Below are 14,978 nucleotides of genomic sequence, written 5' to 3'. Positions count from 1 at the left end.
TTTTTATTCTATCAATTTTTATGGGCTTTCTGAGGTTTGAAAAATAAAGCTGTATTTATTGATTTGATACTTAGTCTTTATATGAGAATGTTAACAAGATGTTTATTATGTTTTATTTATCTTTGTTTATCATGTACAGGAGTATGTTGAAAAGAATGTTGTTACTTCCTTTGCGTACTATCATTTTAGTGTTGAGTTTTTTATGAGGTTATAGGTGACGTAGGTGTGTTAAGTATCTGTGGATCATGCTTTTAAAGGAAATAGTTCATAAATGTGGAATGGCTTTAGATTAGATAACTGAGATGAAATGTTAATAATTTCAGCTTTCTCTATACTTTAAACGGAAAATTATTTCTGTTATTTTTTGTGACAATGAGACCAAAGAAATTTATTTGTTTAGTGAATTCATATTCAATAAAGTTTAAGTTGGATTGTATTTTATTTATTTATGCTAATAGTTGTAAACATTGTCTTCTGTTGCCTTGGTACAAGATTTTATCAACATATTTAAACACAAATAAAAAATCCACAAACATTTTGACAACAATATTAATATTCTACAAATAAATACAAAAAAGGACATCTTAACATCTTTAAAATTATGAAATATAAAGGGCTGGGGAAAAGGTTTCTCTATTTTAATAGAAAAGCTAAAACAAACTTCATTTATATTTCAAATGAAGTTTATTAAACCAAATATGTGCCATTTTGATAGACTACCTAATACCATTTTTTGGTTAAAATCATAATCTCGTCAATATAGACGAGATTATGATTTTTTAATGGAAAGCTGTGATAAATGATTGTTACATGTCATTTTTGAAGCCAACTTTAAATCATTAAAAGTTCTATAGAGACCAAAAAAAATTATAGCCTGAAGGTCCAAAGTCAGGATTATACAGTGGCTGTATCAAAACTTTCCGGCCGTGTTCTCTCAATTTTTGAAGCAGATCAACAACACCAAATCTCACACATCATTGTGTGAGATCTGGTGTTGTTGTAATAGAAGACACCTCATACCTTTCTCATCAATCAATTCTGGTTGCTTTAATTCAATTGTTTAGTGCAACAGTAGTTACACCAAACAGTCTAGTCTAGTTGTTGACAGTAGAGATTAGAAAAAGGTCATCTGACCAGGCGGTAGAAGATCATAGTGAATAATTTCTTTCCGATCCCACTACACATAAGCAATCAAATTCTGGACATCAATCCTGGCTTTGTCACCATTTGCAGAGTTCCCCCCTTCCTCATCTTGCTTGGACCATGATATTTTCAAAACATTATTGTAGTAGCTGATCTATTTTTCATTGCCCATAATGAGCATTTCAAAAATAATTAGATCTTGTTCCATTTTAGCAACAATTCGCAGATGGAAATTCGATGCATTAAATTTTTCATTGTTAAATCATGTGGCAGCCAAACATTGACTTTTTGTATTCAGCCTGCTCCAAATGGCTTAAAACTTGTGGTCAATGTTTAGTTCATTACTGGTACCACAACTGCTATTGTGTCAACCTAGCCAATTTTTTTCCATAATTTCATTGACTTTTTCAGTCACTGGCCAACTAGAGTGAGGTTCATGAACAACATAAAAATTTCCAGATTGAAAATACTTGAACCAGCTTTGTGCCACACATAATGATACTGCATCATTTCAATAAACATCACAATTTTTTTTCAACCGGAGGTACATTTTTCCCATTTTTGTATAAAATTTCAAAATTTATCGAATTTCTTCTTTATTTTCAATCATTTTCAAGATATAATATGTTTTAAATGACTAACATAATCATAACTTTTCTAAAAATATTGTGATATGTCACCTCTCAAAACACTCAAGTATTGACATATTTGATTAATATTATTACAGAGTTATGAAATCCTAAAGCCACCTACTAGGAAAATATGAAGAAACGTTTTCCCCAACATAAACATATAAAAACACAATTTACTAAACAAATGATACAATTAAAATTGCCCAGACTTTTTACCACATCATAATACATGACTAATTAAAAATTATAGTCAGCGTAATATTGTCATTAGTGTGAAAATAGCAGTACTATTCACTGAGGATGGCCACAAAGGCAAATGAAAATATTTTGAAGAAAAGATTTTTAAAGAAGTTTTATTAAACAAATTATTGTTACAAGAGTTTAAAAAATTTAATTGATATAATTATTATTAAAATTTGAAATAATTAATGTTAAATAAGTAAATTATTAATGAATATTATAAATATCATTTTATAAGAGTGTAACAAAAATAAAAGAAATATAGTGCTAAATATTACATGCAATATTCCAATATGTAATTAGGGGAATGTTGGAAATTGTCCAGGCAACACGTGGCTGCTATTTGTAACTAATTATTAGGTGATTAAGCATTTCAGGAATGCTTGTGTGAATAGGTTGAATACATGTGGTTTGTTCTCATTCAACCCTAGCTGTATCCTTCCCTTATCCACTCACCTATGTATATATACCAGTCCATATAATGCAGAGTAATAATTAACCCCCCCCCCCCCACATGATCAAGAAAGGAATATCATTATAATAATATATATTGAATAGCTGAATCAGCCCTTAATTAAGAGAAACTATATCTTCTAGGAAAGTAATTTTTTTTATTGCCAAATGCATCACAATTACGTACTATTATACAACAAATACTTATATATATATATATATATATAATCAATAAAATCTATCATAAATTGAAGTGCTGGGTTAAATAAGGACAATATGACAAGACTTCCCTTTTATAGTAAAAGTGTTTAAATCATAGACTGCTCCCAATTGGTAAAAAAAAAAAAAATCGCTTCAAACGCTCTTTCCTTTCCAAACTTTCATGTAATATTGTCCTTCTTTCATAGAGCAGTACAGTGCGACTTACTGAGTATACATAACCACCCATTATCCTTAAATATATCTAAAACATTGATTTTTTAATAACCTAGACCTGGACATAAACACTTTATTTAAATTATTCAAGAATATGCTTTAGAAAACACTCGTCAAATTTTAACAATGAAATATTTAACTTATCACAAACATTATCGCGTACTGTATATTTGTGATTTTTACCAAAAATACTAGTTGCTTTTGCAGAATGATAAAATTAATGAATGTAGTTATGGATCAACAAACATTTTTGGAGTATAAGGACATAAAAGATAATATCTTAAAACAGTTTAAAAATGATTTTACAGTACTCATTTTGGAGTTTGATTTCTCACATAAGAGACCACTGCCAAAAGTTAATGTAAATTGCCAATACTCATTTTGGAGTTTGATTTCTCACAGAAGAGACCACTGCCAAAAGTTAACGTAAATTGCCAGTTTTACAATTATCCCTTTTGACTATATATTTTTAATATGCACTACTATAATGACAATAACAGTTTTATGTACTGGTATCTGGAAAAAGAAGGCGAAAAGAATTCAAATGCTTTATGTTCAATGATTTATGATTGCATCTCCAAAATAATGAATGAAATATATAAAGTGCAGAAGATAGTTTTATTTTCAGGCACTGCTGGCTCTCTTAAAAGTCTTAAATTGTTAATATTATATTTTTTATCTCGGCTGTCAAAACAGTTTAGCTATATCTGCAGCTACACAGGCCTGGCAAGCCGGTAGCGGTAATTTCATTTGCCTACATACACACCCCTCCTCTATGAATCATGAGACCTTGCCGTTGGTGAGGGGGCTTGAGTGCTCAGGGATACAGAGTAGCTGGACTGAAGGTGCAACCATATCGGAGAGGTATCTGTTGAGAGCCAGACTAAGGAATGATTCCTGAAAGAGGGCAGCAGCTCTTTCAGTAGTTGTTAGGGGCGTGAGTCACAATGACTTGAACGGCCGTATCAACATCACTCAGTCCTCTGAGTACTGCGCAGCTGAAAGCAATGGAAAACTACAGCTGCTTTTTTTCCAAGAAAATGTGGCTCTCTGCATTTTCACATAGCAATAATGGAGGCGCCTTCCTTGGTAAAATATTCCGGAGGTAAAATAGTCCCCCGTTCGGATCTCCGGGTGGGGACTACTAAGGAAGGGGTCACCAGAAAATTAAAAAATAACATTCTACGAGTCGGAGCGTGGAATGTTAGAAGCTTAAAAAAGGTTGGTAGGCTAGAAAATTTAAAAAGGGAAATGGATAGGGTGAATGTGGATATAGTAGGAATTAGTGAGGTTAGGTGGGAAGAGGAAGGTGACTTTTGGTCAGGTGATTTTAGAGTAATTAACTCAGCGTCAAATAATGGGCAGGCAGGAGTAGGTTTCGTGATGAACAAGAAGATAGGGAGGAGAGTGGAGTATTTCAAAATGCATAGCGATAGAATCATTGTAATAAGGATAAAATCAAAACCTAAACCGACAACGATTGTTAACGTTTATATGCCTACAAGCGCCCATGATGATGATGAGGTAGAGTGTGTATACGAAGAGATTGATGAAACAATTAAACACGTAAAAGGAGATGAAAATTTAATAATAGTTGGAGATTGGAATGCAAGCATTGGAAAAGGCAAGGAAGGAAATATAGTGGGTGAATACGGGCTGGGCAGAAGGAATGAAAGAGGGGACCGACTTATAGAGTTTTGCACGAAGTATAATTTAGTAATTGCCAACACCCAATTTAAAAATCATAATAGAAGAATATACACTTGGAAAAAGCCAGGCGATACTGCAAGGTATCAGATAGATTATATCATGGTTAAGCAAAGATTTAGAAATCAACTCGTTGACTGCAAAACTTACCCTGGAGCAGACATTGATAGCGACCATAATTTGGTGATAATGAAATGTAGATTGGGGTTTAAAAACCTGAAGAAAAGTTGTCGGATGAATCAGTGGAATTTAGAGAAGCTTGAGGAAGAGGAGGTAAAGAAGATTTTTGAGGAGGACATCGCAATAGGTCTGAGTAAAAAAGATAAGGTAGAAAATGTAGAAGAAGAATGGGAGAATGTTAAAAAGGAAATTCTTAAATCAGCAGAAGCAAACTTAGGCAGAATAAAGAGAACTGGTAGAAAACCTTGGGTTTCAGACGATATATTGCAGCTGATGGATGAACGTAGAAAATATAAGAATGCTAATGATGAAGAAAGTAAAAGGAACTATCGGCAATTAAGAAATGCTATAAATAGGAAGTGCAAACTGGCGAAAGAAGAGTGGATTAAAGAAAAGTGTTCAGAAGTGGAAAGAGAAATGAACATTGGTAAAATAGACGGAGCATACAGGAAAGTTAAGGAAAATTTTGGGGTACATAAATTAAAATCTAATAATGTGTTAAACAAAGATGGTACACCAATATATAATACGAAAGGTAAAGTCGACAGATGGGTGGAATATATTGAAGAGTTATACGGAGGAAATGAATTAGAAAATGGTTTTATAGAGGAAGTTGAGGAGGATGAAATGGGAGAAACAATACTGAGATCTGAATTTAAGAGAGCATTAAAAGATTTAAATGGCAGAAAGGCTCCTGGAATAGACGGAATACCTATAGAATTACTGCGCAGTGCAGGTGAGGAAGCGATTGATAGATTATACAAACTGGTGTGTAATATTTATGAAAAAGGGGAATTTCCGTCAGACTTCAAAAAAAGTGTTATAGTTATGATACCAAAGAAAGCAGGGGCAGATAAATGTGAAGAATATAGAACAATTAGTTTAACTAGTCATGCATCAAAAATCTTAACTAGAATTTTATACAGAAGAATTGAGAGGAGAGTGGAAGAAGTGTTAGGAGAAGACCAATTTGGTTTCAGGAAAAGTATAGGGACAAGGGAAGCAATTTTAGGCCTCAGATTAATAGTAGAAGGAAGATTAAAGAAAAACAAACCAACATACTTGGTGTTTATAGACCTAGAAAAGGCATTCGATAACGTAGACTGGAATAAAATGTTCAGCATTTTAAAAAAGTTAGGGTTCAAATACTGAGATAGAAAAACAATTGCTAACATGTACAGGAACCAAACAGCAACAGTAACAATTGAAGAACATAAGAAAGAAGCCGTAATAAGAAAGGGAGTCCGACAAGGATGTTCCCTATCTCCGTTACTTTTTAATCTTTACATGGAACTAGCAGTTAATGATGTTAAAGAACAATTTAGATTCGGAGTAACAGGTGAAAAGATAAAGATGCTACGATTTGCTGATGATATAGTAATTCTAGCCGAGAGTAAAAAGGATTTAGAAGAAACAATGAACGGCATAGATGAAGTCCTACGCAAGAACTACCGCATGAAAATAAACAAGAACAAAACAAAAGTAATGAAATGTAGTAGAAATAACAAAGATGGACCACTGAATGTGAAAATAGGAGGAGAAAAGATTATGGAGGTAGAAGAATTTTGTTATTTGGGAAGTAAAATTACTAAAGATGGACGAAGCAGGAGCGATATAAAATGCCGAATAGCACAAGCTAAACGAGCCTTCAGTAAGAAATATAATTTGTTTACATCAAAAATTAATTTAAATGTCAGGAAAAGATTTTTGAAAGTGTATGTTTGGAGTGTCGCTTTATATGGAAGTGAAACTTGGACAATCAGAGTATCTGAGAAGAAAAGATTAGAAGCTTTTGAAATGTGGTGCTATAGGAGAATGTTAAAAATCAGATGGGTGGATAAAGTGACAAATGAAGAGGTGTTGCGGTAAATAGATGAAGAAAGAAGCATGTGGAAGAATATAGTTAAAAGAAGAGACAGACTTATAGGCCACATACTAAGGCATCCTGGAATAGTCGCTTTAATATTGGAAGGACAGGTAGAAGGGAAAAATTGTGTAGGCAGGCCACGTTTGGAGTATGTAAAACAAATTGTTGGGGATGTAGGATGTAGAGGGTATACTGAAATGAAACTACTAGCACTAGATAGGGAATCTTGGAGAGCTGCATCAAACCAGTCAAATGACTGAAGACAAAAAAAAAAAAAAAACATACACACCCAGACCTGGTAATAGCTGGAAAACTGGTTGAAGAGAAAACAATAATGATTACAATCATTAATAACTCATATTTAACAATAATATTCACAATTTTTTTTTTAATTTATTTTATTTTAATTTAAAAAGTTATTGATTTCATGGTCACTAATTATTGTTTGGTTTTTGCATTCAAAAAAGCTGAATAACAATGCTATTTACAAGTTTTATTTAAAATTAAATAAATTTTACAAAAACAACATAATCTAAATACATAATCCAGTAATTTAATAAATTACTGGAAACAATTTAATAAAATTGTTTCTTATAATTTTTGTTGAACATAAGAGTCAGGACCAGGAGAGTTTTGAAATCCTTTTTTCTTTTATTTAAATGATAAGCACCATATAGTTAAAAATATTATATTTGAATGAATTATAAGTAATATGGTATCACAAACAACTACTTTGAATTTTACAAGCAACTTGCCTTTTAAATGTTGTAGCTGTGACTTTTACAGATAGAACTATTTTATATAAAAATAAAGTATCCACTTAACCAACAATTGTGAGTACTGACTATCCAAGCGCTTTCGGATTACTCCTCCATCATCAGGGATTACTGATTAATTATGTATTTTATAGTTGTGCATATAAATTGTTATAAGTGGGAATTAAAATGAAAATAAAATTTAAAATTGCTATGTTCATAACAGTTGATTGTCAATAGTTAAAATAAGTCAACATTAAAGAAAAAAAAACCAATTTTAAAAAGATAGAACCATTTTCGCTGCTTTGGTGCACTTTCACCTGCTTCCACCCATTGTTTGGTCTCTCTTGAGTCTGAATACCCTTAAGAAGTGTTCAGTCGTATGTGTAATCAGTCAACTGTTTAAAAATGCAACACATATCATGTGCAAAGCTTTTTCATGCACAGAACATCATGTGAAGTGTAATGGATACAGTCAATCAAGATTTTTGCGATGTCAACAAGCTTGCGTATCTTCAATCGACAGTCATTTAACATGATTTTGTGGATTTTTGTGATAATTTCATCAGTCATGGTGATATTTTGGTGTACTAAGTTTAATGGAATTATTATTGAATGGAAGTGTTAAATTCAGCAGTCCACTTTTTTACCGTCAAAAACGAATGGGAAGAATCCTGGGATTAACTCTTTTTGTATTTCCGTCAGATTAACCTTTTAAATCAGAGTTCTTTATTACAGTTCAAACATCAATTTTATCTATTTCTCAGTAAATTTAAAAATTTGTCTGATTTATTCGATGGCCACAAACAAGAAACTAAACACATGCACACTAAAAACTAAACTTCACAGCACACCATCTAAGGGTTCACACTTGACAAATATCATAGTCATTTGGTCATACTAGTGCCGTCTCTGTGTCTGGCTCAGAAATTTTCAAACGACCCTGGAATATAAAAAATAGATATAATTACTTATATTAATTAAAACATTTTATCCCTTACTGCTTTTCTCTTTTGACCCCGCAAGTACTTTTACAGAAATCTCTGCTTCTTCAATTACATTTTTTAACAGTAAATTTTATTTTATACATTTTTCACATCACCAAAAAGGAATTTAGTTTTTGTTTACATTTAATAAGTACTTTTCTGACAAATGTAGTAGTGTAGTATTTCTATATAAAATTCAAATTTTTCAACTTTTCATTGTTTTATTCAATTTATCTTAAATAATTTTGTTTAAAATTAAATTTGGTACAAGATTTTTTAAAAAATTTTATGTGTTTATTACCCATTTAACAGTTATTGTATAAAAAACAGGGTTTTATACATTAATTTATTGGTTTTCACTCCAGATTTCTCAAAAACTACTGCAGATACAGTTCTGGGACCTATTTTATTCAATTTTCCAGGTGAAAGACCTTAAGAAACCACCAATTCTGTTTCTTAATTAATGTCCTAATAATTTCAGTACAACCTCATTTTACCAGGGCAGCTGAAATCTGAGCAAAATCTTTCACTAGCCGTTAACTTGCAAACTTTGCATTTTAGGACATATGTTTATGTAAACTTTTTCCATTACTTTCACAATTAGAATAGGTTATGAAAGTACTGGGAGTACTTCATGAAATAAGTGTATATAAATACACACAAAATTTCAATTTGATAAACCTCAGACTGTTTTGAGGGAAAACATCTCATAAAAACTGAAACAGATTTACTCATGTAAATTAATATGCAATTTAATTTTTTAGTATTTGTATCTTTAAATTTTTGTTATACAATAACAGAATTATTTCAGTCGTGGGATCCCAAAAAAGTACATTTATGTAAAATATGTATTATTTCAATATTCTGTACAAGGTGGTTTATTTAATAGAATTTAAATATATATATATATATATATATAGTGTATGTGTGATAAAAATATATAAAATGGAGAATGCATTTGCATTTTAAAATAATTTTGCAGTAGAATAAAATTCCATGCATGTAATATCACCTGTGTGAACATTATCATAAATTTTATTGCTCGTAAAGAACATTTATGTCCATTAGTAATTTGTCAGCCGTTTGAATATTATAATAGACCTTATTTACAAAAAGATTTATTTCTACTGAGTACATTAAATAAAATTAAATCTTAACTCAACAATAGAATTTTTCACTTATTTTATATTATGTACATTTGCATGAAAATAATACATAACAAAATTATTCTTTAAGAACTGCTACTAAAAAATGTATCTCATTAGCGAGTCCATTTTTATTCCATTGCTAGGTGGTTCACTTACATGTATGCATGTCAGTATATAACTTGAATCTATACCAATTTTTCAGTCAGCTCTTCTATTTCACATCATATTAAATAATTATTAATAAAAGTAATAAATCTATAGTACATAAATCAAAAGTTGATGATACTAAAGTAGAAAATAAAAAATCTGACAACAAAGTTGTAATACTTTCCTGAAATTTGTTATTTATTCTTATATTGTGAAAAATAATTATACATAAAAAAAATTGACCAAAATTTTTTTTGGGGTGGGGGTAATTAATGATGAAGTTTTATTGTAAAATTATAATTGTATGCCTAAATAAACCAAAAAAAGGGTTTAAAATTCAAAAATTGGTAATTTATTTTTTCTGCTCTCCACCTCCAAAATTTTCTTCTAAGAAAATTCCTCGTTTTTTTACGTTTACTATATTAAAATGAAGGAAGATACTAAAAAAAATTCCATTAAAAGAATGTACAACCAATAAAAAATTAACTAAGATTTCTTTTTTGGATGTGAGGGGGTGAATTTTACATTTTTACTAAAAGTTTATTATTTAAACTTAGTATATAAATAAATCCAAAAGAAATTTGAAAATTTCTAAACATTGATCAGTTCCCCATTCCTAATTTATTATTTGTTTTGAGTCGCTTGCAGTACTACTATCCATAGGATGACATTACAAAAGAATTAAGTTAAAAAATATGCAATAAATAAAAATATTTTATTAACTTTTAACTTTTGGGAAAGGCAAAATTTTGAAGCATAATTTTTGAAAAAAAAATGGTAAGATGCACACATCTACTGAGCTTAATATAAAACTGGGTTTTTTGCAAAATTTTAAGAAAATTGACCCCCAGAAATGTTTGTATATATGTACAAACGAATATTACCCCTCACTTTTTTTATATTTTTTTTTTTGTTTCCTGAATCATAAAATGTCGAGAAATGAAAAGACCAACGCACCATTTTTTGAGTGATCAACATACCTTCCTTCTTGCAGCATAGCTCTAGAGCTATAATGTCAGGAAAGTAAAAATACAAGCATTGTTGTATTCACTATTACATTCAAATAATTACATGGTAATTGTATGTGATACAGAAAAACATACGGTAAACCAGAAAACATCCTAAAATAATTATTCATATTAAAGAAACTTATTTAATCCTATTATCAGTATAATTTTGCTGGTATATAAAATCAAATGCAATACGATAGGTAGTTGAAATTAAATATAAATTGGTAAATCAATTAAACTGTTCAAAAAACATTACAATAACAGCAAAAAAAGACAACAGATTTTCCAGTGTGTCTGAACACAATAAAGTATTGTTAAAAATATAGATGATAATTTTGAAATTAATAATACTTTTTTATGATTAAATTCACCACATAAAAACTCAAAGCATGAGCATGAAAAAATGGAATGGAAATATTGATGTGAATTTAAAATGCTACGCCTGATTGGGATTTGAACCCAAAATCTTTTGGATGAAAGGCTGAAATACTGCCACTCCATCATAACTCCATCATGGAAGTTGACCGATTAAGAAATAAATATCAATCATACAGAAACAAGAACTATTTGAATGAACAAACAGAATTTGAGGTTATTGTTTTGTTAGATTGTCAGAAATGATCATTTAATTTCATAAAGCACAGTAGATATTCCTGAAAAAGCTGTGGATATGAATAAAAGTTTTAATTTTATTGATAAAGTGTATGTGGGTATTTAATAAAATAAAATAATATATAAATAGTGGAATGCCATTATCTGGAATGACCTTTGCAAGGCTGAATTCAGGTAATCAGAAATCAGAAAATTAAATACAGTTCATCATATGTGCTGGAAGTATCATTCTGGTAAAGTACTGCATGACTTTCCCGGCTACATTGGTCAAGTTATGATTACCAATATAACATTTAAACATCACAATTCCCAAATTTTGAATAAAATACATTTTTGATTTTAGGAGCTTTCTTACTCTGTGGGGAAGATTTAGGAAAAATTTATTTTTAAAAAAGTGATTCGAAAAACAAAAATATAAAATTTAAGAGAACTGTTTAAAAATATTGAAAAAATATGTTTTATAAAAGTAGTGAAAAAAATTGTTTCCAATTTTGGGTCCAGAATATATTATAGGTGCCAAAACTACTTTAATTTTAATAGCTTTTTGAAGAATAAAAATTTAATAATAAAAATTAAGAGTTAGAGCCAAGAAATAAAATATATATTTTTTTAGTGGTGAGAAATATAGTTTGACAACCCTCAAATCACTTTTCAAACATTAAACATATAAAAATGAAATTTAGAAAATATTCTTACCTTGAAATGAACTGTTTTTGAATGAGACTATCATATCCCAACAAAGTCCTCTTGGGGAATAACTGAAACAATTTATGACCATAGTTTTAAAAGGCATTAAAAAATACAAATTTTGATGTAAAAAAACATTGGGGTACGACAACACTTAACAAAATTATAGCCATTTATTATATATATTTATTATAGCCATTTCATCACTAGTTTCAAAAGTTATACCTCAAATAATGGCCTCATATCAAAAAATAGATAGCAATTAGATAGGAACATTTGCTAAATTTCACTTTTTTAGTGTTAATAAGTTATTTGAGAGATACTGTATGCCACTTTTGAAACTAGTTGTGAAAACATTAGATGACTGCCTTTTTATTAAAGTTGTCATAACTAAAGATTTTTTTACACCAAAATTTTTGATCCCCTTTAAAAATGTTACATAACAATCCTACCCTTTCGTTTTAAAATGGTGGAATTGCACCTTCACAGGGGGTTCCAGCATGAATTTGCTGAATTTCATTTTTCAGTGCTATACTTTATGAACATACTGTATAATTTTTTTACACAAGAAGGTTATATAAATATTTAAGGTTAAAGTGAGTCAGCTTTACAATTTAATATGAAAATGTTTACCTTTTTTGAAATGGTTTATGTAGAAATAAGTTTTTATACTTTAATAATTGAAATACATGTTTTAATACTGCCACATACTAAGGCATCCTGGAATAGTCGCTTTAATATTGGACGGACAGGTAGAAGGGAAAAATTGTGTAGGCAGGCCACGTTTGGAATATGTAAAACAAATTGTTAGGGATGTAGGATGTAGAGGGTATACTGAAATGAAACGACTAGCACTAGATAGGGAATCTTGGAGAGCTGCATCAAACCAGTCAAATGACTGAAGACAAAAAAAAAAGTTTTAATACTAGTGCAATGGTGAAACTTTCAAGTTATTTCTAAATGTTACAAAAGTAACATCTAAATTAGTTGTGAATCTTATTATTTTTAAATTTAGTTAAATAATGCTTATTATCAAAATTTAGTTAAGCAAGATTTTTTTTTTATTTTTATGTTTTAATATAAGAAAATTTTCCCTACTGTATGTAATTTCCACCTTTAAGTATGCATTTTTTTGCTATTTTTTAACATTATAAACTGTCTTTTTATTGATTGTTTGTTTCACAATGGTGGATAAATGAGTTTTACTATTTATTGTTTTATCCTATCTTTTCTGAAATAGTTGTAATATTATACAGAAAAAATTACAGGTTTAATTTTACATTACGTATAATTTCTTCTTTTTTTGTTAGAAATGGACTTCGAAATGGCATGGGTGATCGGACAGTATCTGAAAGTGCGTTATTGAATTTGCAAGAGCCACCTGCTGCAGGACATCCTAGGTTGTAAACAAACTATTGTAGATCATAACTAAGCAGTATTAAATCGTAATTTAACAATTTATTATTTTGCAAACTCAGTCATAATTTACAGTAAATTGTTTTTCTTAATATCACTCATTTCTAATTAACAACCTTCTTCTATTTTTTTTTTTTTTTTTTTTTTTTTGGGAGTAATTAGTCATTTGACTGGTTTGATGCTACTCTCTGTTCTGTGCTCATCTTTTAACCTCAACCTAATTTCTTCATCTGTAGAGTTACTCATTCTATAAATTCAAATCTTTGTTCTCTACAGTTTTTACTTCCTACACAGCCCTCTCTTACAAAATTAACTAATAAATCTGGATATCTTAGTACAGGACCAACTAACCTAATTTTGTTTCTTTACAAGATTCTACTTAAAATTTATTTTTTCTATTTGTTTTAAGATCAATTCATTGTGTACTTTATTAACCAATTTAAATTTCAATATCCTTCTACATGTTTCAAACCCTTACTAGCAGACTTCAGACACGTCAGCATTGCATACTTCCCTTCTGAATAAGAGTTCTTGTTTATGTTAACTTGCTTTTTATTAGTACCTTACTTGTCTACCTTTCGGAATTAATTTTATAATCTAAATAATAAAATTCTATAACTTCTGTATAATAGTGTTGTGAAAATTTAAGTTAACATTTTTAATTTTTATACATATTAACTATACTTGATTTTATGCTAAAATTTAATTAGTATGAAATATGCTTATTTTATGCTTACATTTTATCATCTCTTAAAAATAAATTTAAAGATAATATATTTTATATAAGCTATACAGCCAATACTTTATTATTATTTAATGAGATTTAAAATCTCCAAAATTATACAAACAGTATCAACATAAACATATAATTTAGTGTTGAAATTGAATACATAAAATAACAAACTTAATTTACTTGATGTAACCACAATAAAATTTGTAAATAAATTCAAATATAAAACATCTAGAAAACCAACAAAAATAGATGTTAATATAGATGTGGACTCATAAAATTATGTTCCTCAAAAATGGTGGAATATCATGTCTTAATTAAAGAATTAAGAAAATACAAAATTAAGAAAACTAAATTCTAAAAAAAAACAACAAATAAGAAAACAGCCAGCATCTTTGGTTTTGCTCTCTGCATATTATTTATAAGGACATAAAAAAAGTGAAAAAAGGTTTTTTGCTCTCATCATTTTTACTTCGGATTTGACAGCACAAAACAAGAACTATTGGACTATTAAAAAAGTTATTTTATTCCCCACACCATTAATCAGTTATAACCAAAACTGAATGGCATCATTGACTCATACACATAAAGCATTGTCCAAATTTCATCCAAATGGCCAAAATAAGCATCCAATTGGATGTTTATCCAGTCTAAATTAATTTCAAGTAAAAAATGACCATCAAGTATTCATAAATCCTAACAAAATTTTTCATAGCTAAAATTTTGTTTTTTGTTTAGAGGGGTCATGAAATATAATGATCTTCAAAAATCATGATGTGCAAAATTTGATCTGATAAGCATATTTTCCCTTACGTAGTAGTAATAAATCT

The 14,978-nt window shown here is 29.4% G+C and overlaps 2 protein-coding genes across 4 annotated transcripts in view; one reads left to right on the top strand and one right to left on the bottom strand.

Moving 5' to 3' along the window:
* The window catches only part of LOC142323991 (uncharacterized), a 119,161-nt gene that overhangs the window by 100,539 nt on the left and 3,644 nt on the right, over nt 1–14,978 (top strand). For both annotated transcript variants that reach the window (XM_075364466.1, XM_075364467.1), the window contains exon 4: nt 13,313–13,402. In XM_075364466.1, coding sequence (XP_075220581.1) covers nt 13,313–13,402 — 90 coding nt within the window. The remainder of the gene's footprint in view (nt 1–13,312; nt 13,403–14,978) is intronic.
* The window catches only part of LOC142323990 (rab5 GDP/GTP exchange factor-like), an 80,488-nt gene continuing 72,654 nt past the window's right edge, over nt 7,145–14,978 (bottom strand). For both annotated transcript variants that reach the window (XR_012756191.1, XM_075364465.1), the window contains exons 13-14: nt 12,012–12,073; nt 7,145–8,355 (exon numbers count right to left, since the gene is read on the bottom strand). Coding sequence is in view for 1 of the 2 variants with exons in the window: in XM_075364465.1 (XP_075220580.1) it covers nt 8,336–8,355; nt 12,012–12,073 (82 nt within the window). In the remaining variant the exon portion in view is untranslated. The remainder of the gene's footprint in view (nt 8,356–12,011; nt 12,074–14,978) is intronic.

The sequence above is a fragment of the Lycorma delicatula genome, chromosome 4, assembly GCF_047948215.1.
Source record: "Lycorma delicatula isolate Av1 chromosome 4, ASM4794821v1, whole genome shotgun sequence".
Classification (NCBI taxonomy): domain Eukaryota; kingdom Metazoa; phylum Arthropoda; class Insecta; order Hemiptera; family Fulgoridae; genus Lycorma; species Lycorma delicatula.
Note: the sequence above shows the minus strand (reverse complement) of the source record. Positions and strands in the feature narration are given on the sequence as shown.